Source organism: Lynx rufus, unplaced genomic scaffold, assembly GCF_022079265.1.
Source record: "Lynx rufus isolate CCGP_SWC_20201006 ecotype Redwood Valley unplaced genomic scaffold, mLynRuf1.p SCAF_3, whole genome shotgun sequence".
Taxonomy (NCBI): Eukaryota; Metazoa; Chordata; class Mammalia; order Carnivora; family Felidae; genus Lynx; species Lynx rufus.
The window spans coordinates 186203806-186228085 of NW_025814845.1; the positions used below are offsets into that span (position 1 = coordinate 186203806).

A 24280-nucleotide genomic window follows, 5' to 3' on the forward strand; every position below is an offset into this window, starting at 1 on the left:
GTAATAGCTCAGAGAAGCACTTAATCAGTAAGCACAATCACTGTGATGGAATATTTATTGACCCCAGGGCAGATGTGGTATGGCTATAAAGATATGAAATTAACTCTTGGCCATTTTCAAAACATGAGCTTTAAAATGACAAATCAAGGAAATATGTAAGTAATTGACTACCTACATTTCAGGCCTGTATTGTAGAAGTTTAATTTGTTTTAGGATCAGTAGAAAAGTAGAAAAGGTTCGCAAATGATGGTTCTTTATCTGTGTTTGTGTGTATTCAGCTGTAAAGTATTTTAACCAAATGCTCTTACTAATGTTTCGTCTCATTTGCATGCATTATGTAATCTCCCCCGTGCCCAGGCTGGGCGCTGTGTTGCGGATAGAGAGGCATCCTTAATAGTGGTGAGCTCAGCCTCTGTGAACTAAGTTGATCCAATTCAATTAGAATACGTGTCCATTGAATATCTACTATGTTATTAGCACAGGTCGAACATTATAAAAAAACATAAAAGCAGCACATATATGACTATCTCCAACAAGTTTCTTAAGATCTCGCTGGGGATATAATATACTCAGATATAAATCAATCAAAACAATAAATTCTCAAGAAACCAAAATGAGACCCATAAAGTACTAAATGAGATTGGAATAGGGAGAAGCCAGTGGTTTATCATGCCTTTCTGATGATTTGCCAGAAAAGATTGATTCTTTTAGAATAGGATAGATTGCTTCATGATACGTAAATCCAAACAGTTGTGTTCCTTATATTCCTCACTTTGCCTGGATGTCTCAACTCTCTTCTCAGAGCCAGATAACAGTGAATGGAAACTCAGGAGGTGCTGTGAGCCCAATGAGTTACTATCAAAGGCCGTTCTCCCCTTCAGCTTACTCTCTCCCAGGCTCGCTCAACTCAAGCATTATCATGCAGCATGGCCGGTCACTTGGTAAGTCTTTTGCAGTCATGATTTTCATGACAATTTCATATAACAAGTACAAACCACATGAGAAAAACATCGGAGTAATTTTTCCAAAGAGGTGGGATATTCAACACTCCCGTATTTAATGAACCTATGCTAGGGGAGGAATTAAGAGCAGAGGAGTCACTGGAGAAAATAGGCATCCAGCTATCCCAAGACAATGACTACATCTATATCTGAGCCTGGAAACAGCTATTAAGTGTTTGCGGTTTGAAGTAGAGAGAAGGTGGACAGTCAGGCAGGAGAGTTCTCCCCACCGGAACATTCATGTAGCGCATTTCCATGGATGGCAAATACCATCCATGTTCAAAACAGCTCGTTCTTTTATGGAAAAGCTTTCACTGTAGAAAATTCTCTTGGCATATATACAGAATTGCTTCACAGTTAAAACAGGCTAACAGGGGGACAGCTGCCTCACAAAAACAGTAAATAGTAAACTATCGCCTCACAAAGTAGCAAAACGCTCTTTGAACGGAGACCAGAAGACCATTGGCCTGGGACAGGAGTTCCTTTAAATAATGATCCCTGAAGTTGCTATAGAGAGAGTTCTTAATCCTTTGAGGATTAGGAATTAGATGAAAGAGAGAGCTCTCCTCAAGAAAAAGAAAAATGCACATTTGAACATTCATACACACTTTCAAGCGTATCATTTCACGGGCCCTGTGATTTTTTTTTTTTTTTTTTGAAGCCTCCTGGATAAGAACTTGTACTGTATGATCACAAACACTTTTATGTGGCAAATATAGTAGGACTGTTTAGAAAACAACATAAGTATTTCTTAGTTTTTAACAATGTAAAAAAGCAAAACCCCAAAACACTAAAAACCAAACCAAATCAAGCCGTCGTCCGAATTCAAGCTGAGAAAGGTCCCATGATGTTGAGGGACCGGAAGGCTTCCCTCCGGACAGCCGGGAGGAAGGCAGAGGAAAGAGGGCAGGCAGCACACCTCTCAGAAAGGCTGAGACTGATCCCTCCAGCCACCGCCAAACAGCAACAGAACACAGGCCTTCCACTCTCCTTTCCTCCTTGAACAGCAGGCAGGACCTCTTCTCCCCCAGCACCGTTTGTTCGTTGAAAGACATGATGCCATCCAGGCTTACCCGGGAACATTCAGCGTGTGCGTTATGGAACTCAGCTTCTGTGGTCAACAGAGCCTCTGGAACACTCACATGGAGCCCTGAGACTCACCAAAGAAAAGTCTAAATATACTTGTGCCTTCTCTAATGGTGCTCGTGGGGATCACCTGTGAATGTTATAATGCTGTCCTTTTAGAGTGTAAGAAAGTAGGACGTCCTTGTGCCCAGACACTGCTCTGAAACAATCAGTCCATGGTGCAGTATTGTAACAGGAATCCTTTATATCGAGACTTTTACAAAATGTTTATTAATTTATTTTGTGAGAGAGAGAGAGAGAGAGAGAGGGAGGGAGGGAGCATGTGTGTGCGTAAGGGGGGAGGGGCAGAGAGAGAGAGAGAATCCCAGTTAGCACAGAGTCCGAAGTGGGGCTCAATGCCATGAACCATGAGATCATGATCAGAGCTGAAATCAAGAGTCAGACACTTAACTGACTGAGCCACCCAGGCCCCCCATACCTAGATTTTTTATATAGCTATGCATCATCACACTCCTTTAGTAAAACTACAAATTATTCTAGCCATAATGTTTTCTCAAATAATTATCATCAAAGTCTGACTCTTTTTCCTCATTACCTGTCTTAATACACACAATTTTGTCCCTCCCACACCGAGAAAAAAATACATAAATACTTGAATGTAGACAGTCTTTCTTATTAGAACATACTGATGGGTAGATTTACATATAAGCCATACTACAAGGAAAGAAATGTCCCTTGTCCCACTGGAACAAATTCCAATCAGCCAGTGCTGAGATAGGTTCTGAGAATATACAAATCTATCCTGCTTCGAGAAACTTTATATTAAGCTGAGGACAAAAGACTACAAAAATGAGAGTTAGTGGACCTATAAAAGAAATATACAGTAAAAGGCTAACTTATATAAGCTATAAACTCATTGACTCTAACGAACCATATGTGAAGACAGAGTTCATACTCTTTGCTTGGGCTGGGACTTTGCACATAGGAGGTGCTCAAAAATTATTTATCGTTTAATAGAAATACCGCCATCATGGTTCCTGACTCAAACACGTTTCGGAACTAAATGGGAAATCAGAGTCAAATATCACATTTGGAATTGCTTGGAAAAGATACCGTTTCCTTCCTAGCCTTATTCATTCTTCATCAGAAATGTATCTAAAATGCTTTTCTGTTGCAAACTAAACTGAATATAGCCATAATAATTAGCAGTTATTAGTGTTACAATAGATTTTAGCTTACAGGAGTCCTATCTGTAGTTATCCTTATAATGATGAGTTAAATCTTTTAAAATCTTACTTATGAACTTTTATATAAATTTGTTACAAAAATACAGTCATATATGGGGCACCTTGCTGGCTCAGTCGGTTGAGACCAGCTCTTGGTTTTGGCTCAGGTCATGATCCCAGGGTCATGGGATCAAGCCTCCCATCAGGTCTCCCTCTGCCCCTCCCCCACTTGTGTGCACATGTGTGCACTCTCTCTCTCAAAAAAATTAAGATTCTCTCTCCCTCCCTCTGTTCCTCTCCCCTGCTTGCACTCTCTCTCTCTCTCAAGTTAAAAATAAACAAATAAAAAAATACTATCATATGTTTTGCGATAGATAGATTACATATATATTCACACATATATGCATATATATGTCATCAAGTAGTGGTACACCTTTCTGGGGTGCCTGGGTGGCTCAGTCGGTGGGGAGTCCGACTTTGGCTCAGGTCATGAACTTGCTTTCGTGGGTTCGAGCCCCACGTCGGGCTCTGCGCGGACAGCTCAGAGCCTGGAGACTGCTTCGGAGTCTGTGTCTCCCTCTCTGTCTGCTCCTCCCCTGCTCGTGCTCTGTCTCTGTCTCTGTCTCTCTCTCTCTCAAAAATATTTTTTTATTAAAATAAATAAATAAATAAACAAACAAACAAACATTAAAGAGAGAGAGAGACCTTCCTTTCTGAGTACCAGATCAGACAAACTATGGCAAAGAATCATTCCTGCTCACCAAAATTGCAAAACAGCAGGAAGTCGTATTATCCATTGTACAAAATGAATGGTAATCCTGTTGATCTTCACAAATATCTGTGAACCAAGAGTAAGTGGAATGTATCGGACGTATGTGTCCTCTCTGTTTCTTATGAAAGTATACTAAAAGTTACTAACGATGGCATGAAGCCAGGAACACGATAAATCTCATCTCGTTTATATGCTCGGGGCAATTTTTATACTCAGGGGGCAAGTCGTGGGTTTTATGCTTCAAAGTAACAGCCAAGATATCTGGCCATCGTGTCTACTTAAATAAAAACCAGCACTAATAATTTGAAATCATCCATTTAACCCATGAGCCTTCACCCCATCTAAGTATGTGTTTGGATGTGGGGATTTCTTAATGTGATTTTTGTTTTCACTTTATTTATATGAAATTGCTGCTGTAGACTCAACAGTCCTATCTTCTGCTCTAAGAGGACATTCCGGTGCTTTCAAATAACAGTAGTCAGCAACTTCACAAAGATAATGTCTCGGTCTGCCTCCTCGTCTATAAAACGGAGCCCCCCCACAGGGCACCAGGGTGGCTCAGTTGGTTACGTGTCCAACTCTTCACTTCAGCTCAGGTCATGATCTCACCGTTCCTGAATTCGAGCCCCGAGTCAGGCTCTGCACCGACAGTGCAGAGCCTGCTTGAGATTCTCTCTCTCCCTCTCTCTCTGCCTCTCCCCTGCTGGTGTTCTAAAATCTCTCTCTCTCTCAAAATAAATAAATATTTAAAAAACAGTAACAAAATAAAAAGTAATTAATTAATTAAATGGACGGTGAGGTGAGCTAATAGATGTAAAGTACTGTCTTAACACAGTGGCTGCTACACGGCCACACGGTCCTTCCACAAATGTCACCCTCCCCCTCCCCCTTCTTCAGACAACGGACGAGGATCTTGTTGTTACTGTTCTGTTGGGTATATACCTACATGCTAACAACGAGTGGCTCGAATGCAAGGTAAATGGGTCAAAAGAGAAAGCGATGGAAATAGATTCTACGATACAGTTGGCATAAATATACAAGAGGCGCCGTCAACTTATGAGTCCTTGCGCATCAAATACATGATATGTCACCAAATTTTCTCGGCAGATTCCACAGAGACCTATCCCCAGCACGCGCAGTCTCTGGACGGCACCATGGGCAGCTCCATACCACTGTACAGATCCTCAGAGGAGGAGAAGAGAGTGACGGTCATCAAAGCCCCCCACTACCCGGGGATCGGGCCCGTGGATGAATCCGGAATCCCCACCGCAATTAGAACGGTAGGAAATGCCAGCGTGGTGGCTGCAGGGCTATGCCCAGGCTCTACAAAGGCCGGATTGTCAACGGCTTTGTGCATTCCTTTGGTCTTATATAACGAGGATTGCCCTCTATGCCATTTGAGTTCTCGTGAATATTATGTTGTATGTGGCAGAGAAAGAGGAAAAGAACTGTGGATTGAAGCTAATCGCAGAATCTGTGTTTGCATCTTAATTGAAAATCACGAAGATTGTGAGTTTTGTTGAACAATAAAGGTATATTTTGTTTTGTTTCACCTCTTCCAGGGAGCGTTAGGGCAATAGAGAGAAAGGAGAAGGAACGAGACAAGGTGAATGCTTTGACTGCTTTGCAAATAAACCAGGGATTTGTTTCTTGAAATGGATGTGTGTTAACATCAGGAGATTGGGAGCCGTGGATTGGCAGCTGGGCGGTGAGATGATTGCAGCAAAGGGAGTTAATGTCATGGAAAGAAAAAAAAACTGTGAAGAAAAATACACATTTTAGTGTCCCTCTTCAGCTGTGCCTGCTGTGAGCCCTCAGGGATATTAAGTGAAAGTGTTTGGATTTTTTTTTTTTTTTTTTTTTTTTTTGGCTTTCAACTCTGCCAAAGCATTGCTCAGTGTGTCAGGGCAGCCCCTTCTGGCAAAGCTCAGCAGCAGCAAAGGCAGCTACTGAGAGCCCGGGGCAGGCAGCTGCTCGCTGACCAGTCTACTCGCAGAGAAGGTTTGTGCTAGCCGGCAGAAGGAAGACTCTGGAAGCCAGGATGAGGGCCGCAGCACGTCTGCAGGTGAACTGGGGGGCTTTGCAAGGAGAGGGCTCAGGCTGCATACTCCTGCCTACCTGGCAGGGGTGTTGCCAAGAGCTGCTTCCCTGGAATGCAAACCCTGGGGGCGGGGGGGTGGGGAGGGGGTGCAAAGACAATAGTGGATAGAGGAAACGAATGGGAAAGAGATCAGGAAAAAAAAAAAAAAGCAGTGGTAAGATTGCATTTCTCATAGATGGGGATTGCGCGTTCTGAGAGAAGAGTTAAAAAATGGATTATTCCAAGCATCTGTATCAGAATTGCAAGCCAGAAAGTCAACCTGCACAGCAGTTGATGGGGTTGTAGACGCACTAGATTCTGGGAACACTGAATGTGACTAATTATCAAGTCCTAACAATCTATGTTGGAACCGATGATTGTCATATTTAAGTCACAGAAAAAGTTCAGGGATTGTGACTAACGGTCTTAAGACAACTGCATGTTTCCGGTGATGGTGTTTTGTCATTTGTTTCCCTTTGAAGGTTTCTGACTCAAAATGGTTTAACTGGAATCTTTTTTCCAAATAACGTAGGGATGCAGTGTCAGACAGGTATGGTGTCATTGGTTTTGCTTAATCGACCCTCGAGTCATGGTATATTCACAAATTAGGATATTCCTGACTCTAACTTGTTGTAGATTCTGTCTGAAAGGATTGTGTCTGAGACCTCTGGGTGTGTTTTTAACATGATAAATGATATATAAGAAACAACATGAAAAGCTGGACCAGTTTTTTTTATCCATCCGACATAATTTTCTTAAACAGCAAAGACTTGCTTCTTAGTTTTCCAAAGGAAAAATACCAGACATTGTCAAAGGTTAGTGAAAATCAAGTAATATTAAAATTCTAGTGGTCTTCCTACTTGCAAATCAAAAGCATGTTTAGATATGCATATGCAAATACATATACTAAACATTCGGTGCTGGTTCCCCTTCTGTAAAATAGGAAATAAAATGTAAGCAACCCAGAAGTTCCCTATAAGGAACCGTAATTTTTAGGCACAGCTGTGTTCTTATTTAGACTTTTAAAATTGTACGCACAAGGTACAGGTCTGTGAAGACTCTTACTTGCGTTCCCTGTTTTTCAGCCTCGCCAAGCACATCCCCAAGTATAGCTGTGTTTATAAATGTTGAGTCAGGCCGTCTCTGAGCCACAGCAGGCCAAGAATCTCCAAGGTTGTTTTTCTTTCTCATCCGTGTAGAGAGTAATGATTATCAGACTCAAATTGCTTTACATGGACTTTCTGCTCAGCGTATCCACCAAAGGCAGTACTGTCTCAGTGTATCATGTTGTAGCCTCATTTTAGGCAACCAGCCTATACCAAGGAAACAGAATTTTGTAAGCTAGAAACTCTAGAAAGCCAAAAGTCAACAAATGTACCTTTGAGTTATTTGAATGAAGGCTCCCCAGTCTGCCCTCTCTCATGTGACCTGGGACGTCTGGGTTAGCCTTTTACTGCCATTCTTAACAACAACAAAAATCGCTGGGGTTCAGATCCCAGGAGGCTGTCTAATTAAAGCCAGCTAGTTAAGTGAAATACAAGACTCTTTTTTTTTCCAGTTCAAATATAACACCGTTCGAGCATTTTCAAAGCTGGAAAGGGGCAAAAATAGAATAGAATCACTGTATACTCGTACGTAGAAAATATGTGTCTTTTCCCTTTTTGGAAATCTCTGCGTGATAAATCAACATCGAGTTTTGATACTTTGTAAACTGTAGAAAAGTAAAATCCAGGTGAATTCTGCCAAGATTATAGACAACAAGTGAATCGTGAATTGCTAATAGTTACTGCCCATACAAAGTAACCTTGAAGGACACATACAAAAGCAAACTTCCTTAAACTTGAGTAGACTTCTATTTACTTAATCTCAGTATTAGACATAACATGTCCATGATGCCATTTATAAAAGAAACTTCAAATGCGCAGAGTGCTTCTTTTAGAAAGGGACAAAGAGTTTTAGTGTTGCCCTATACCAGTTTCATACTCCTCTTTGCCAACCACTGGGCATTTCCTGGCATCTCTGTGCTCACCATATAAAGCTAGCAGATGGCAAAACTAAGCTCCTGCCTGATATGTGCCCTCCAGCAAGTGAAGAAAAAAAAATCCTGTCTGTCAAGATACACTGCCATATACAGGGATATAACTCACTTATTTAGGCTTCCTTGTTGCTATTTGTTGTGTCCAGGTATGGCTGGGAAACATGTTTGCACCGACTTACTTCTTATTTTCTATTGCTGAAGACATAAAGGAAACAGAGCTTAACAAAAGAGAAACTGATCTTTTATGAAAGTGTCCCTTAAAGATACATGTTCAGCCACTTTATTTAAATCAGCCAATAATAACTAAACTCCTGATTCATCACTGCACCCCTCCCACCAGCTCCCATCATTTGAAAATAAGGTCAATTAACAATCTCCTCAAAGCTTTTCCAATGTAGAAAGAGCCTACAATGAATGAAGAGGTGACTCAGAACAAAGTCAAGTAGTTCTTAATATTAATCTATATTTGTTGTGATTATCAGAACCATGTACGCTCAGAGACCAAAATAAATTAGATGCGGCACAAAACCCTCAATTTCCAGATGAAAAATGCAATTACCACATTTCTGAGGGGGAAAAAATAGGATATAAAATCTAAACGAACGCTCAGTCTTTTAAAAAGTACAAGAATATTTGTGTGGCAGTCCTAACAGAATATTTTATATCAAGAGAATGGTCTTGGAAAATCTGGTGTATTTATCACTATATACAGAATGATTGGGTTTCTTGCTGGAGTATTTCTGGAAACATTGAGATAAAGATCTTGCCAAGCAAAATCTTTAATTATGATTATAAAAGTGTAGGTCTACTTTCACAGGTATGTAATCAGGTAGAATTCCATCCAATAACCTGGGTTCTTTCATTATTTTATTCTATAAATATGTTATGTTCCCTACTGACTGTTACTATTTATTGAGCATTTCTTACATTCTAGGCATTGTTTTAGGTCTTATATACATGGTTTCATTCCATTTCCATCACAATCCTATGATGTAGATATAATTATTTCATCTTAGGAAGGACAAGCTGAGGTTCTAAAAGCTTACCTAAATGATCCAAATTCATACTGCTGGGAAGTATGAAACAATAATTTCATACTTATATTTCAATTTCAAACAATAAAGGAAGCAAGACTTGAATCTAGGTTGAGGTGACGTTAATTTCTTCTTTCCACTACAACCCAGTTTCTATCATGTCCAAATCCAGGCGTGTGGAAGGAGCTTCTACTCTCAAGGAATTTATAATTTAGCAAAGCAAATGCTGCATACATTTATTTATCATGTTAAAAAAAGTTTTAAACAATGTCTACATTTTTTTAGATTTACCGCAGGACCCTTGACTGTACTACATTCGGGGTTTTATTAACTTAACCTAGTAAATATCATATTTTTATTTCTCTAAGTCTAAGCTGATCAGAATACAGTAAAAAATATTCCCTAGTTAATTCTAAAAATAATGTTTTCAACAGAACCCTCACGAAAATGTTTTTAAGGATAATGATAATTAGCACCAAAAGGAGTTCAACAAACTATTACAACACTACAACTTTTATTCAGTGCATTTTATATAAATATGTTTGTACAAATATCAACTGTCTAATGCTGGGCGCAAGTGCGATTTGGCCACAGCATATAATGTCCCAACTCAGCCTAAATTCAGCCTAAAGGGGTAACATATTTACAAACCCCATGCATAACTAGGTAAGTTACTAGTATTGTCATCATGAAATAGGTTTTTGTTCTTTTTTGTAATCACAGACAGAAACCTGCTATTAGAAAAGATAAAATGTAGAAAGAAAAACGTGGAGGGGCAAGCAGTGTTGACTCAGAACCGGTTTTGTAACTACTGAACATTCTCTCTTACAGACAGTTGACAGACCGAAGGACTGGTACAAGACGATGTTCAAGCAGATCCACATGGTACACAAGCCGGGTATGTGTGTTGTTCTGTTCTCTGATCGGATCCTCCAGGCCAAAGGGTATATACGTATCCTCCTGTAGAGTTCCGGTTCACACAAAACGTTAAGACCCTAGCAACTCCATGGCGGTCCCTCTTTCAACATTCCTCCTTGTTTTCCTTCTACCGTCCTCAAGTCACAGACACCTGAGCTGCTGCCTCACCCCTGAGCTGCCAAGAAGCCTCTTATAAGGTGACCCTGGAGGGGTGCCAGGTGCTCTGGTCCCTTCCTCCCTCCCCAGCCACAGTCTGGCGTGGTGTGGGGTGTGGCGCTGTCATTGTTCCTCTGTCCACCCATGCCAGCTGCTGATTGAGAGAGAGAGAGAGAGAAAGCAGAGGTAGGTCTCACTAGCTTGACAAAAGATCTCGAAAGCACTTCCGGAGTTAATTCATGATTCAGAAGAGAAGGCTGGCCCAGGAAGTGAGGAAAAAGCCCTGGCCCTGCATGCTGGGGAGAGGGCAAGCGAGCAAATATGTTATGGACCAGTGAGGTCAAACCGCAGCAGCTCGGGAACAAAGCAGTATTAGAAAATTCGAAAAATGGTGTTACGCACCAGGCAAGAGACCCTGGTTTTCTACCAAATTGTTTTTGTTTCTCTGAGGTTCTACTGTCTTGTTACGATATGGTGACCGAATGTGTATTACCATGATATTTATGTTTCATTTTCTAGATGATGACACAGACATGTATAATACTCCTTATACTTATAACGCAGGTAGGACGGGGTTCCTTGCTCGCAATGAATACTGTATGCTGGGAATCACTTCCCACTCACTGTGTTACCACTGTTTGAGCGCATGTTTTCAGTGTAGACAATTAAGAGGATGCTTTTCTTTTTTTTCTTTTCTCAAAGCATGCATAACAAAAGGATCGATCTTTTCCCATGGAAATGAGAACTAATACTGTTTTGTCTCCTTCATTCTCACACTGTCCGTTTATTTGCAGCTTCAGGAATGTTTAACCAAAGTATGAAGGACGGCTTGAAAGAACACACTGTAACTGGGGTACAAAATCAGATAAAGATCTCTTTTTATCAGCAGAGAGAGTGATCACAATTGCGTAAGATCTTTCAGATACGCTTCACAAAAAAACGAGTCAAGCAAAAGTATTTTGTGACTTTGTCCATGCTTTTGCTCCCAAAATGCAACCATTCATTGAAGGATTTTTAAAAATCCCACTCTGCTCAGGCCACTTTTCTGACTCCGAGTTGCCAACAGTCATAATGGCATGACTGCAATTCTGGGCGTTTCTACTTGTATTTGAGGGCGTTGGTATCTTATGAAATGGTTGCAGGGCTGGAGTGAGGGATCCCTACAAAATGATTCCCTTTCCCCTAAGCGTCACATTAGGGGATCCTATGTAGGGCCTCCTGTCACCACTCAGCCCCAGGCTAGTGACTGTTGAACGGTTTCCTTTCTTTTTTTTTTTTTTTTTTTTAATTTTTTTTTTTCAACGTTTTTATTTATTTTTGGGACAGAGAGAGACAGAGCATGAACGGGGGAGGGGCAGAGAGAGAGAGGGAGACACAGCATCGGAAACAGGCTCCAGGCTCCGAGCCATCAGCCCAGAGCCCGACGCGGGGCTCGAACTCCCGGACCGCGAGATCGTGACCTGGCTGAAGTCGGACGCTTAACCGACTGCGCCACCCAGGCGCCCCTGAACGGTTTCCTTTCTCGAGAGCAGGCTCTGAGGCTTAGGCTGTTCACCTGCACCCTTGTAAGGGGTCCCCTGGCCAGCCTGGCCTCAGGCCTGCATAAGGTTCTCCCCTCCTTGCTGCCCGAAGGCCAGCACTCAGGCCCTTCAACTGTCAGGGACTCTGCTAGGAGTCTCCAAAGACAAACAGAGAAGAAAAAACAGGCAGAACGAGCTTAGCAAGCTGCAAGACCTCTGATATTTAGGTCCTCACTCTTCCAGGTGACAGCAGGAAGCCCAGTAAAATCTTTCCCTCAACTTGTATCCCAAGCCACAGGTACTCCAAACTCACCTCCTGTGTTTAGCTTGTTCTAAAACAAAATTCAGCCAAGTAAATTTTAAAGATAGTATTGGATTTGTTCCACGATTCACGAATGCGGCCGCATCCAATCTAGCCCATAGAAAGGAGCCCTGAGGAGCTGTACAAAATGAAAGACTTTTATAGGCAGAAGGGAGCCAAACAAGGAAGTTACACTGGGAAAAAAAAAAAAAAAAGAGAGAGAGAGATTATTGCAAGATTCCTTTTGCTTTAAGGGGAGGGCAGGGGTCTGTGAGTGAGATGACCTCACCCCTGCTGGTCAGGTGATGCCTGATTGTCTGGTTTAAGAGGCCATTTCTGCTCAAAACTGTAATTAAGTCTCCACTGGGTGACGGGGGTGCTTAGCATAAGTGACTCCATTTTGGGCCTCTTACGTTTTTAACAAGCTGTACAGTTGACGTCTGACCGTGGAACCCAAGCAAAGCAGTACGCGTAGACACTGTCTTTCCATTTGTCATGGCAAGTTGTACGGACCTCAGGAGAAGCGGATGAGTGAAAATTGACTTAACTCACAAGTCTGAGGTGGCAGGAAATTCAGAATTTTTATTACTATCTTTACTATTGAAATTCTGTAGCCGTTAGTAATTAATAAATTGAAGAGTAATAGTTACATATAACCTTGCAGAGCCCTTTTGAGATAGTTTTGCCGTTTAATTGGTAGACAAAGCAACTGTAACTAGCCTGTTCCCCCTCTACAAACCCTGAGTCCCACTGTGCTATGTCTTGCCTCTCTTCTTCCTGAGCCATCTCTGCTTCCCTCTTCCCCGACCCACCCAAACCAGTTCTCCAGGGCTCATCCTAGTGCCATCTGCTCCATAATGTCTTCTCTGACCAATCCACCATCCTCTAAAATGTTTCATTCTTCATACGCATTTTCCTCATCTGGCCTTTGTCAGATTACCAATTAGTTGCAATCACAGTTCTATTCGTGTCTCATTTCCTCAGATATACAACAAGCTCGCTGAGGATTTTGTGTCCTTAAGCCTTGCACAGCACATATACAACTTGCTCAATACTTTGTTTGATTGGGGCACCTGGGTGGCTCCGTCCCTCGAGCACCTTGACTCCTGATTTTGGCTCAGGTCATGATTCCAGGGTCGTGGGATCGAGTCCTGCGTCAAGCCTCACGTTGGGCCCCAGGCTGAGCAGCGTGCAGCCTGCTTAGGATTCTCTTTCTCCCTCTTCCTCTGCCCCTCGCCCCACTCATGCATACTCTGTAAAAAAAAATAAGCTAAAATAAAAAATTGAAAGACTATATTTTGCGTGATTGCAATTAACATGTCAATTATCACAGGTAAATCAGAGCTTTTAAAGTAATAGGAGATATTTGGAAACAGTTCTATGAACTATTTTTAATCTTCCCCTGAAACCTTAACTATGTTATTTGTTTATATTATCCAGGAGAAAATTTGCTGAGTATCTGTAGATTTATACCTTATACCAGTCTGAATCATTACTAATTTAAAAATGACTGTTGAAGATTGACTGCAATCAATGACTGTGTACAGAACCTATCGCTAATAAATTAATATATTAATAATGATTAATAGATTAATAATATTGATAAATCGATTAAGAACATACCGCCTGATGCATGCGTGATGAATATGCTTGCCGATAAAAACTTGGGTAAAATCATTGGATGTTTTGTGGGGTATAAACAATTTAATGCACTTTTAAAATGTTTTTCTGCTTCTGTTTGTTTTATTGTGCTGTGTTTCATGATAGGCCTGTACAACTCACCCTACAGCGCTCAGTCACATCCTGCTGCAAAGACCCAGACCTACAGACCCCTCTCCAAAAGCCACTCCGACAACGGCACTGATGTCTTTAAGGATGCCTCCTCCCCCATCCCTCCCCCGCACGTTCCTCCTCCAGTTCCACCACTTCGACCAAGAGATCGATCTTCGACAGAAAAGTAAGGCATTTTCCCCAGAAGTGGCCTCTGTTTAGTTTAGGATACAAGTAAGCCCGGATGGCACTCAGTAGAAGAGTCAGTGCTTATCTTAGCAAGATACTGCGCGTATAACCTTATTAGTCAACATATATGCCATGTTGACCTCCCCTGTTGGGATTGTGACAAGCACTTCCACAATCTTTTTTTTTTTTTAATGTCTATTTATTTTTGAGAGAGAGAGACAGACAGAGTGCAAGCAGAGGAGGGGCAGAGAGAGAGGGAGACGCAGAACCCGAAGCAGGCTCCAACTCACAAGGGGTGAGATCATGATCTGAGCCACAGTCAGATGCTTAACTGACTGAGCCACCCAGGCGCCCCAAATGTTTTCACAGTCTTGGCTCATAATATCATAATCACATGAGCACAATCTCAGGGTGCCTGGTCATGATGTTGTGGTTCATGAGTTCGAGCCCCACGTCAGGCTCTGTGCTGACAGCTATGAGCCTGGAGCCTGCCTCGGATTCTGTGTCTCCCTCTCTCTCTCTGCCCCGCCCCTACTCGCACTCTGTCTCTTTCTCTCTCAAAAATAAAATAAACATTAAAAAATTAAAACAAAAAACATGCACAATCTCTACTTTTTGATCAATAAATGCATATCAGAAGATAAATAAATAGAAATAATGGACATGTACTTCCTTTGGCATAGCATGTCAGAGATTATGCCGTTTTCATTTTCCTCAGATTCAAAATGTTAGGTCTGTTCATGACTTAAAATTTCCCCTCTCATACACAAAAGCCTCTCTTTGAAAGCAGGCAAAATTATTCATAAATAATAAATAAGGCATTAGTAAGTGTCTACCTGTGACTCATTTATACCAGCTTTTCAAGATGATTCTAATTTTCATTTCCCCACTGAAATGTTTTTATAGAAACTATTTACACGAAAATAAAAATTTATAAACACACTGTTACTGTGCATTTTTTTAATTAGGATTATGACTAATAATCCTACTTATAGGTAACCTTTATCGAGAGCTCACGATAAGCCAAGCACTATGCTAAGTGCTTTTCCTGGATTATATCATGTAATTCTGAGAATGACTCAATGAGGTTTGTTCTACTTTAAACCCATTTTAGAGTGAAATCAACTGTTTTAGAAAATTAAATTATTCAGCTCATATAGTCAGTATGTCCCAACTCAGCTCTGATTAAAGCCATAGCTCATGAGATACAGCAATTAATGAAAATATAAGAATTATTTAGCATCGGTACTAATTTTTAAGCATCCACCTATCATAAACATCCCATAAATATTATATTCAACATGCCATTGTACCATTAAGAGTAACTGGTGATCAAACTGGGTATGAGATATGAAAATAGATATACATCATGTATGAAGAGATCCTCACTTTAATACCAATCTCCTCGTGATAAACTCTAGGTTTGTAAGTGTGATGTCTTAAATTTGAGACATAATTGTCTAGACACAAAATCGTATCTCTGCCACTTAAAGAGAACCAAAATTAACTCAAATTTAAATGTATTATATGTCCTATGTTTAGTGGAAATAAATCTCTCATTAAAAAATATGATAATCTCTTAAAAATTTCTAGATGTCTTTCACATACATTGCCTCATGTGATGCTCAAAATACATCTGTTGAATATCAGTCGTCAGTTACTGGTAAGCCAGGACTTGTCCCCAATTGTCCTGTCTCTTAAAGCATTTCTATTTCCAATGTGCTTCGGAGTGAGAATTTAATCTCATTCCATGGGTCAGAATTGCTCCCATCTATAGTCAGAAAATTCTTCTCGCAGAAAAAAGATCCTCACAAAGGAAGCCTTCTATAGCCCTGGCTACCTAGAAAAGCTTTACTTTCAAAGTCCCTCGTTGACCGCCTTTTGAAGGATATTAGTTCAGGAAAAAGAGCTGCTTCCAAGGTCTCTTATGCAATAGGATGGCTGTCTCACTCTGGTTTTCCAAGGGTAAGACCAAAGGAGGCTCTGCCCTACCACACAGCTTGCTTCTCTGGTTGGCGATCCAAGGGACACTTTTGTCCTTTTCACAGACACGCTGGGATGCCATTTGCAGGATAAATAAGATGAAACATGGCGTGTGCATTACTCCTTGTCGCTTTGGATCAAGGATGCCAGGTCACAGAGTGGTGCAAAACTCACGTAACTCAATGGAGCATAACCGCCACCTATTCTAAACACAAGTATACACAGCTGCTATTTGTACATGATCCCAAGGGTTTACAGGCAGATCACTGGCAGCATGCGCGTCTGTAAACCCCTCGTGTGAGTTACGGAGCCAGCAGGATCGTCACTTATGAGAGAAAGAAAATAGAGGAAAATAGAACATGAAATAAAAGTCTTTCTTTAAATCATTTATGTAAGACAACATATAAATGGGGTATGTTATGCAGATTAACTTTTTATCCTGAGATACTTTTTAAAACTCGATACTAAAATTAACTTTGTAAACAGATAGCCAATGGTTTCATAGAACAGCTTGAGGCATAGAGAATTATTTTATATGTAATTTGTTGTTTATTTCTAGGCATGACTGGGATCCGCCAGACAGAAAAGTGGACACAAGAAAGTTTCGTTCTGAGCCAAGGAGTATTTTTGAGTATGAACCTGGGAAGTCATCAATTCTGCAGCACGAAAGACCAGTAAGCACTTGTCATTCAACAGAATGCCAGTTCTCTAGGCTTCTGGGTTCCCAAGTAGACCTGAATTTTGTATCGTTTAGTAATTTTTGTCTCAAACGTAACCTATGTATTTGGCATTATTTAAAAATCAAGTTTATTTTGTATCACGATTCGTGCATATTGCCTGAGAATTGAAGACACACGCTCTAATTTATTGCCCCTACCAACCAAATATGGGATCCATTTGCATATAACTATAGCTGGGCCTCATCATGGCCCTGAGCTTAATTTTTTAAAAAATTCATAACTAATGGCTTGTCTTATTAGTCTTAATTGCTAGTCTCCATTGCTAATGAGAAAAATCATTCATTAGTCTCTCTGATACAAATGAACCCACACAGTTCCATCCCTTGGCTTCCGTATCTGTTGCTTAATATTTCTTTGGATTAAGGGGAAATTTCTGAAATGCCTTTCAAAAAAAAAAAAAAACAGTTGTTTTAATTGATTCTTATTAAATCTCTCTCAGGTTACCAAGCCTCAAGCTTCCTGATTGTCGATCTAATGGATCAAGATTATATTTAACTTTGCAGAAATTTTGCTAGTTATTTAATGTATGCAAACAAAAAGAGATATAAACTTGAAAAGAGCCACTTGCCGCTTCAAAGTGCAATTTAACAAACAGGTTATTCCTCGGTCTTGGTTTTTACTTCCCTCCATCCTCCTTTCCAAGTCCTTTGCTTTCCTTCGAGATGAGATAAGTGCCCCAGGATCCCTTTGAAACTGTGATTCCTTTGCATTTCTATCAAAACCTGCTTCTAGAGAGCCATTTGCAATTTACTCTCCTCTTTGCCTTAGAAGAATTTGGGGTGGTGTCAGTAAACAGGAAAAGGAGTTTTCTTTGTTTACTCCCTTAAGAGTATCCAAGAAAGCACATTATTATATATAATGCAAGGCCAGCCCTGAAATTTGATTGGAAACCTTTGCCTTACCACACCCAACATAAGCGTCCTGCATTTAGCTTTTGAAACCCTGTATTTATGGTTATGTTCTTGAGAAACATGTTCAAAAACCTTATAATCACATAATTCACGCATAACATTTATCTAAGCCATCTTTGCTTTTCTTCAAATAACCCACATCTTTTAGGGTAACAGAACTTCACCAAAAAAAAAAAAAAACTGAAAGAAAAAAAAAAGGAACACCATTGGTTTGCAGGCTTAGTGCAAACTTATAACCCATTTACTAGGTTATATGATTGAATATCAGGATACGTTGAAATTTCTGGGATGAGAATTGCGTGAACCACGATGTGACCATTGCATAAAATTGAAAACAGAAAAATAATTATGCACAACAATGAGACTCCGATTTAAATATAATTAATAAAAGGCTCATTAATAATCATTCTAAGAATGCATAAGAACATTGTGATTATATTGGAACACTTTAGGAGCTGTGATCTCAGGCAACAGGATTGATTTTAGAAGCTTCCTCACCAGGATATTTCTATTATTTACTCATTCAACATTTACTGAGCACCAACTATGTGCTAAACTCGGTATCAGGTGCTAGGGACACAGTAGTGAACAAAACACAGACTCTATCTTGAGGAACTTTGAGTCTTTCATTTAATGGGTGTGCAGAGTTAGACTTGTATTTTAAGAAGAACAGAAAGTTCTGGAAGTATTTGTATTGCTGGAGATTTGGGTACAGATAGGGCTCTGCAGCCACAGGAAAAAGAGGGGAAGGAATGGAAGGAAATGAGAATAGATACCTTATGGAGAAACAGAAGGAAGCAACATTTCTGTTCCTCCTAAACAATTTTGCTGGGGGCCAGCATTATGCAAAAAGGATTTGGGCTAGGAGTCTACGTAATTTTGGCCAGGCTTTTTTATTCTAGGACCGAGCTATTATCCTCTTTTTCTTTTCATCAATCCTGAAATTCATTCTCATTGGCTCTCTAAATTAGAAAAAAATCCAAAAGGCTAAGTGCACAGTGGTATCTCAGAGACTGGCTATATACTGATGTAGTTTACGTACAATTCTGGCGTATCTAAAGATACCCTCAAGATACAGAGGATGAAGAGCAGATTTGCTAAATGAGAGTGATGTAAAAGCACACAGACAAAACTTCAGGGTTTCAATGGAATGCTCTCCTGCATCTTTTTCCCCAAAGATGGTGTGTGAGCATTCCTTTGCTCCTCTCCTATTTAACTTTTGTAAATTATACACAACCTCTTGGTAATTTTCTGTTGCCTTTTTGAATTCCTAGATGACCCCCTCCTCTGCCCAGTCTTCCCAAGTGTTATCTTGGATTCCCTTCTCCCCCAAAGATCTCAAAGTCCTACCACTAGGACATATGCTACAGATATCCCTTCTTCTGGTCCACAATGTACCCATTGCCTGGATTACAGTGACAGCCACCCAATTATTCTCCCTAATTATCCAGTCCAGTCTCTGCACCACAGCTAGGGAAAGCTTTTTCTTTTTCTTTTTCTTTTAGGTTTATTTATTTCTGAGAGAGAGAGAGAGGGCGCACAAGTGGGGGAGGGTCAGAGAGAGAGAGGCAGACCCAGAATCTGAAGTAGGCTCCAGGCTCTGAGCTGTCAGCACAGAGCCCTATGTGGGGCTCGAACCCACGAACTATGAGATCATGACCTGAGCCGAAGTCGGAAGCTCAACCAACTGAGCCACCCAGGCGCCCCACAGTTAGGGCAATCTTTAGGAAACTTTATAAAACTTCCTTCTCAAAACTTTCTCCTGGCTCTCAAGTATCCTTAGAGCAAAATCCAAATTTCTTAACGTAATTTCCAAAAAACCTTGTGATCTGGGTTCCTGCTGACCTTTTCAGCCTCATATCTCTTCCTGCCTACTAACCATGTTCCAGCTAGACAGACAGCCTTCAATTTCTGCCTTCCTGGACTTTTGCACAGGCTTTCTCTCCGCCAGGAGGGAAAAGCTCTTTCCATCACCTCTCTCTTCACTGGAAAATCCCATCTCACCCGTGGCCGTGTCTCTTTTCCCCAGGGCATCATCACTGACTCCTCCACCCCGGGTGTAAAGCTTCCCTCCTGTGTGTCTGTAGCACACATTTCCTCCTCACACACCGAAAAGTAATGGCCTGTTTACTTGTCTGTGTCCCTCACTGGATGTTAAGCACCTTGAAGGCAGGACCATGTCGAGTGCACCCGTTCTATCCCCAGCACCTAGCCCGCTAGCACTTAGCACACATGATGGGTGTTTAATTTAGTGAATAGTCATCGAACTAATAAGTGCATGAAAGAATACAGGTTTTACCCTTGTGGTTAGTGGGTAAAACTGGTGAGACAGAATCCCTGTTTTGTTGCTTCTCTATGAAGTTGATACATTCTTAGTGACAAAAGGCACAGTGGGTCTCCATCACAGCACACACAATAGATTTGACACACTGCTATTCGCAACCGTGGCTCACAAATTCCATGATTCCCTGGAGTAAGTACAAGGTGGGCAGAAGAGGCGTTACTCTTTGAATAAAAGTCTTTACCCAGACTCTGGCCAAAGGGATCCCCTTCTTCTTTAGGAATCAATGAAATACGCATTTTTACTTTTAACAGGAAAGTAAAGGTCAATGCAACTTTTTGAAGCATGTAGATATTCATTTGACCATAAACTTGAAAACATTGATTAAAAGGGCCTAACATTTGATCTACAAACGTACTTGCAATTGCCAGGAATTTATCTTTAACTGACTTGAACCACAATTTATTCCATAAGGCAATCATACAAAACTCTCTGCTGAGATTATATTGATAAAAACTTGACATCCCATCTGGCTTGGATATATTTATAGGTGAGCCCAAAGTAAAGTAAAGTAAAGTAAAGTAAAGTAAAGTAAAGTAAAGTAAAGTAAAGTAAAGTAAGCACTTATTCAGGACCTCTCTACACATGATAAAATAGAAAACAATATGAAGATATTACCTTTCTCTACAATAACTTAGCCAGCACAGAATGATAAAAGCAGACAGAAAGAATCATCGCATGCACTGTGCAGAGTTGAAATGCAATGTAAACCCTCAGTGAACTTACACTTCCTTATCCGTGAAGATTGTCAAAGCTTAAAGTATAAAAATTTGGGGAGTTCTATCTGATGGTTTGAACCATAAGGAATGATCCCAGCTGACAATTATGTATATCATCGATTGTGGAACCACAATAAATATAAAACATAGTAGGGAATGCCATCAAAGCTTTAAACTCTCATGAGCATAAATTTTGAAGAACTAAGTTACGTTGGCACTTCTTTTCGTTTGGAACAACACATCAAAATTCTATGCCTGCAGTGAGAATACGGAGAATCGTAGAGTTCTATAACCCCAAAAGCAACTAAATGGTTAGAAACTATAGAAAACAAAAACTTTAAAAACTGTTCCCCATTGGTTGCCTTTAAATAAGAATCCTGTCTGATTTATAGTTTTAGGTTTTCTTAAATACTTCCTCTTGCACTGGTACATGACATTTGTTTTTAGCACAGATTTGCTGGGTTTTTCAAAATGAGAACCAAAAAGGTTAGAAAGATGTGCAACAGTATATCTGCTTTTTTGTTGTTTTTAATGGGCAATTAGAGTAAAGCATAACCACGCTTCCTAAGTGAGTTTTTCAGTGTTCCCATTGGTGTCAAACAACTCAAAGGAACTTTCAGGTTACGCGTGGAACCTGAGATTCCAGGTGATGCATGATTTAGTGAGATTGTGAGTGTGTATTTGTGTATTTCTGCTGGCTGACCATCTGTATATGTATCACTAACTTTTGCGAGGCCTCTATGTACCTCAGCCGTGGATCTAGATGGCTACGTAATACATGACATTGTTGCGGAACCAAAGGGATCCAATAGGTCAACCACAGCGAAAAGACAATTCTTGCTCTGTCATTTGCATTTCTTTACCATCAAGTCTGTACTCAAGTATATGCCTTTCATTAAGTTCCAAAGTTACAGGTAATTACCAATTACCATTGTTTGAGGCATTCTCTCTGCTCATTTCTATTGGCATGGTTCTAGATAGTTGCCCAATGAGACTATAAATTAAATTTTCAATCTACAAAACCATAATTCATGAAACACTGTCATTTTAAGATATGATGCAGGAAGGTAGATATTCTCCCTTTTCCACATTCTGTCACAGAAATATATCTCCATAAATCAGGATTTTGTATATCTGTTGGTTATACAGTTTCTTAAGGTGGAAGTCAAAGTGAAGTTGTAACCACTGGTAAATATACTTATTTGTTTAGTAAATTTGCTGCCCTCTGCTGTTCAAAATACTTTTAAACAAATTTGTTTCCTCTAAGAGAAACTGCTATCTCCCTTTAGCAAAACAAAATACTGTACATGAAAGCAGAGATTATAGAATAAGAATTAGTAATATTACTAAGTATATCATACTAGAAACAATGACATGTGAAAGAACCAAAGATTGATTTTCTTCTGGAAGAAGTACTAGGCCTCTAGAGACACAACAAAAACTACTAGAAAATTCTAATATCCATTACCCTAAAAATCTGCTCCAATAGAACTATTCCATAAAATAGCCATAAGCCGCAGCTATTATCTAAATGATAATTGGAGAAAAACAGTATTTTACTAATACTGAAGCCTCAGTGAGTCCTTTTATCCTATTGAATCATGTGTAAATTGAATCAAGTTTTCTGCAACATTTCCCATAGTAATTACAGGATGTTCTCCACATGATAACAGGAAAGCAAAATAGTATTTTAAAAGAAGGAAAAGAACAATCTCAACACCAGAACACCATTGTGGTTTCTTTGTGGATGTGTGTGTTTTCTTCCTGTGCTCATCCAGACACAGACTTCGTGATATCAGTGTAAACGCTGTACAAGCACATGATCATATTTGGCTTTTGTCACTTAGCATTCCACCATAAATAATCCCCAGAGTTACTACACAGTCTTTATCAACACGACCATTGCAAATTTTGGATAACTTAGGCCCTTTCACTATTTTGTTATGATGCCTCAAATTTCTCCCTCATTGTCTATAGCTACTATTATAATCTCCTATTATAAAACATTGAAATAAAAAGCACATCTCTAAAATTACTTTGATTATAACTGATCGTTGCACACAGACTGTATATTATTAACAAAATGATTGGGAATTCAAAAAGTCAGTAAAAGGCTTCGACCAGCTAATGTCAAAATAATCGCTTTTGTTTGAATGTGGAATATCTCAAAGCCCTCAATATTACCAAGAATATGTCCTCTTCTGGACATGGTGGATGGCTTTTAGGGCGCTGGTGTGTGTGTGTGTGTGTGTGTGTGTGTGTGTGTGTGTGTGTGTGTGTCTGACTTAAAATATTACTGTCAAATTGCACCATGTTTGATTAGTGTCATGTAATAATTTATCCAAGAAGCAATAACCCATCTGTAATACTTTAAGCATTTTCATTTAGTATGTAATCGCCAGCCTGCATCAGTCTGATCAGCATATATTATGCAAAAGCATTAAGGATATCGTTGGAGAAAGCAAATGTTCCATGTCTGTTTTTTTCTATTACTAAAGCAATTGTATGTATTTTCTCAAACTGCTAATATTAACACTCCCAGTTTTTCTATCTTGAATACAATATTCAGAAACCACCAGAGGGGAGAAAGTTATAAAAATTGGTTTTTTCTCGAAACCAGTGTGCCAACCAAATCAGAGTGGGACTCCATTGTTCAGCCTCTCCCCACCCTTAGCCAACTACAGTACTGTGAAAACCCAACCCCATCCAAATCCATTTCTCCAGCTCAAGGTAGACGGATAGAAGTGGATACTTGGGGTAGCTCATTAAGCATGATCATTCTTTCCTTTCTGGGAGGCTCCTTGTCTTCACATCTTGTCAGTGCTCCAGACCATTCCTAAGTTCTCTGGGTCTCCCAAGGGACATCTTGCCTTTTCTGAAACATTTCCTCCTGCTAACTGACATCCTCTTCATGGCATCAAGAACCTCCATCTAATCAATCAGTGTTTCCTTCGCCCCTCTTTCTTGCAGCCCCCTCTCCCAACAACTCCGACACCTGTTCCAAGGGAACCTGGCCGGAAGCCTCTTTCTGTCTCACCACATGGAGGAGTAACTGGTAGCCCCTCCCCTCCGCCCAGGACTGGCCTCCCCATTCCAAGCCCGCGCACCCCGGCTCTCTCCCCCATCTGGGTGAGCTCCTTCCTTCTTTACCTTATCTAATGCCCCTCGGGAAGCTCAGGGGTGGCCCCCACTCTCCAGAGGTTAAGAGGACAATCAGATCCCAGCTACTCACCACCACCTCCACCTCGCTGCCTCTTTCTTTCCCAACTAGACCCCAGGTTCTTCATGCCAGTCGACCCCTAACCGCCTCCCGGCACCTCTCACTCCTCCCCCACACCCCGCTCCCCACCTTTGCCCTCCCCTCCCCTCCAGGCTCTCCCTATATCTGCACCCAAGCGAACTGTCTGCAGACTGCAGGCTTACACGCTGGGATCAGTGAGGGCAGGGGCGGTGGCGTGACTCACCCGGATGAGCTCCTCGGTGGCTTAGTCGAGT

At 40.6% G+C, this 24280-nt stretch overlaps 1 protein-coding gene across 13 annotated transcripts in view; it reads left to right on the forward strand.

The window, feature by feature from the left end:
* SORBS2 (sorbin and SH3 domain containing 2) overlaps nt 1–24280 on the forward strand; it is a 102002-nt gene that overhangs the window by 22460 nt on the left and 55262 nt on the right. For 4 of the 13 annotated variants that reach the window (XM_047092125.1, XM_047092120.1, XM_047092121.1 and 1 more), the window contains exons 4-10: nt 803–941; nt 5193–5365; nt 10069–10135; nt 10831–10875; nt 13900–14089; nt 16634–16748; nt 23756–23914. In XM_047092125.1, coding sequence (XP_046948081.1) covers nt 803–941; nt 5193–5365; nt 10069–10135; nt 10831–10875; nt 13900–14089; nt 16634–16748; nt 23756–23914 — 888 coding nt within the window. Of the gene's footprint in view, nt 1–802; nt 942–5192; nt 5366–10068; nt 10136–10830; nt 10876–13899; nt 14090–16633; nt 16749–23755; nt 23915–24280 lie in introns of those variants that run through there. The other 9 variants (XM_047092129.1, XM_047092130.1, XM_047092126.1 and 6 more) reach the window with 5 other exon arrangements.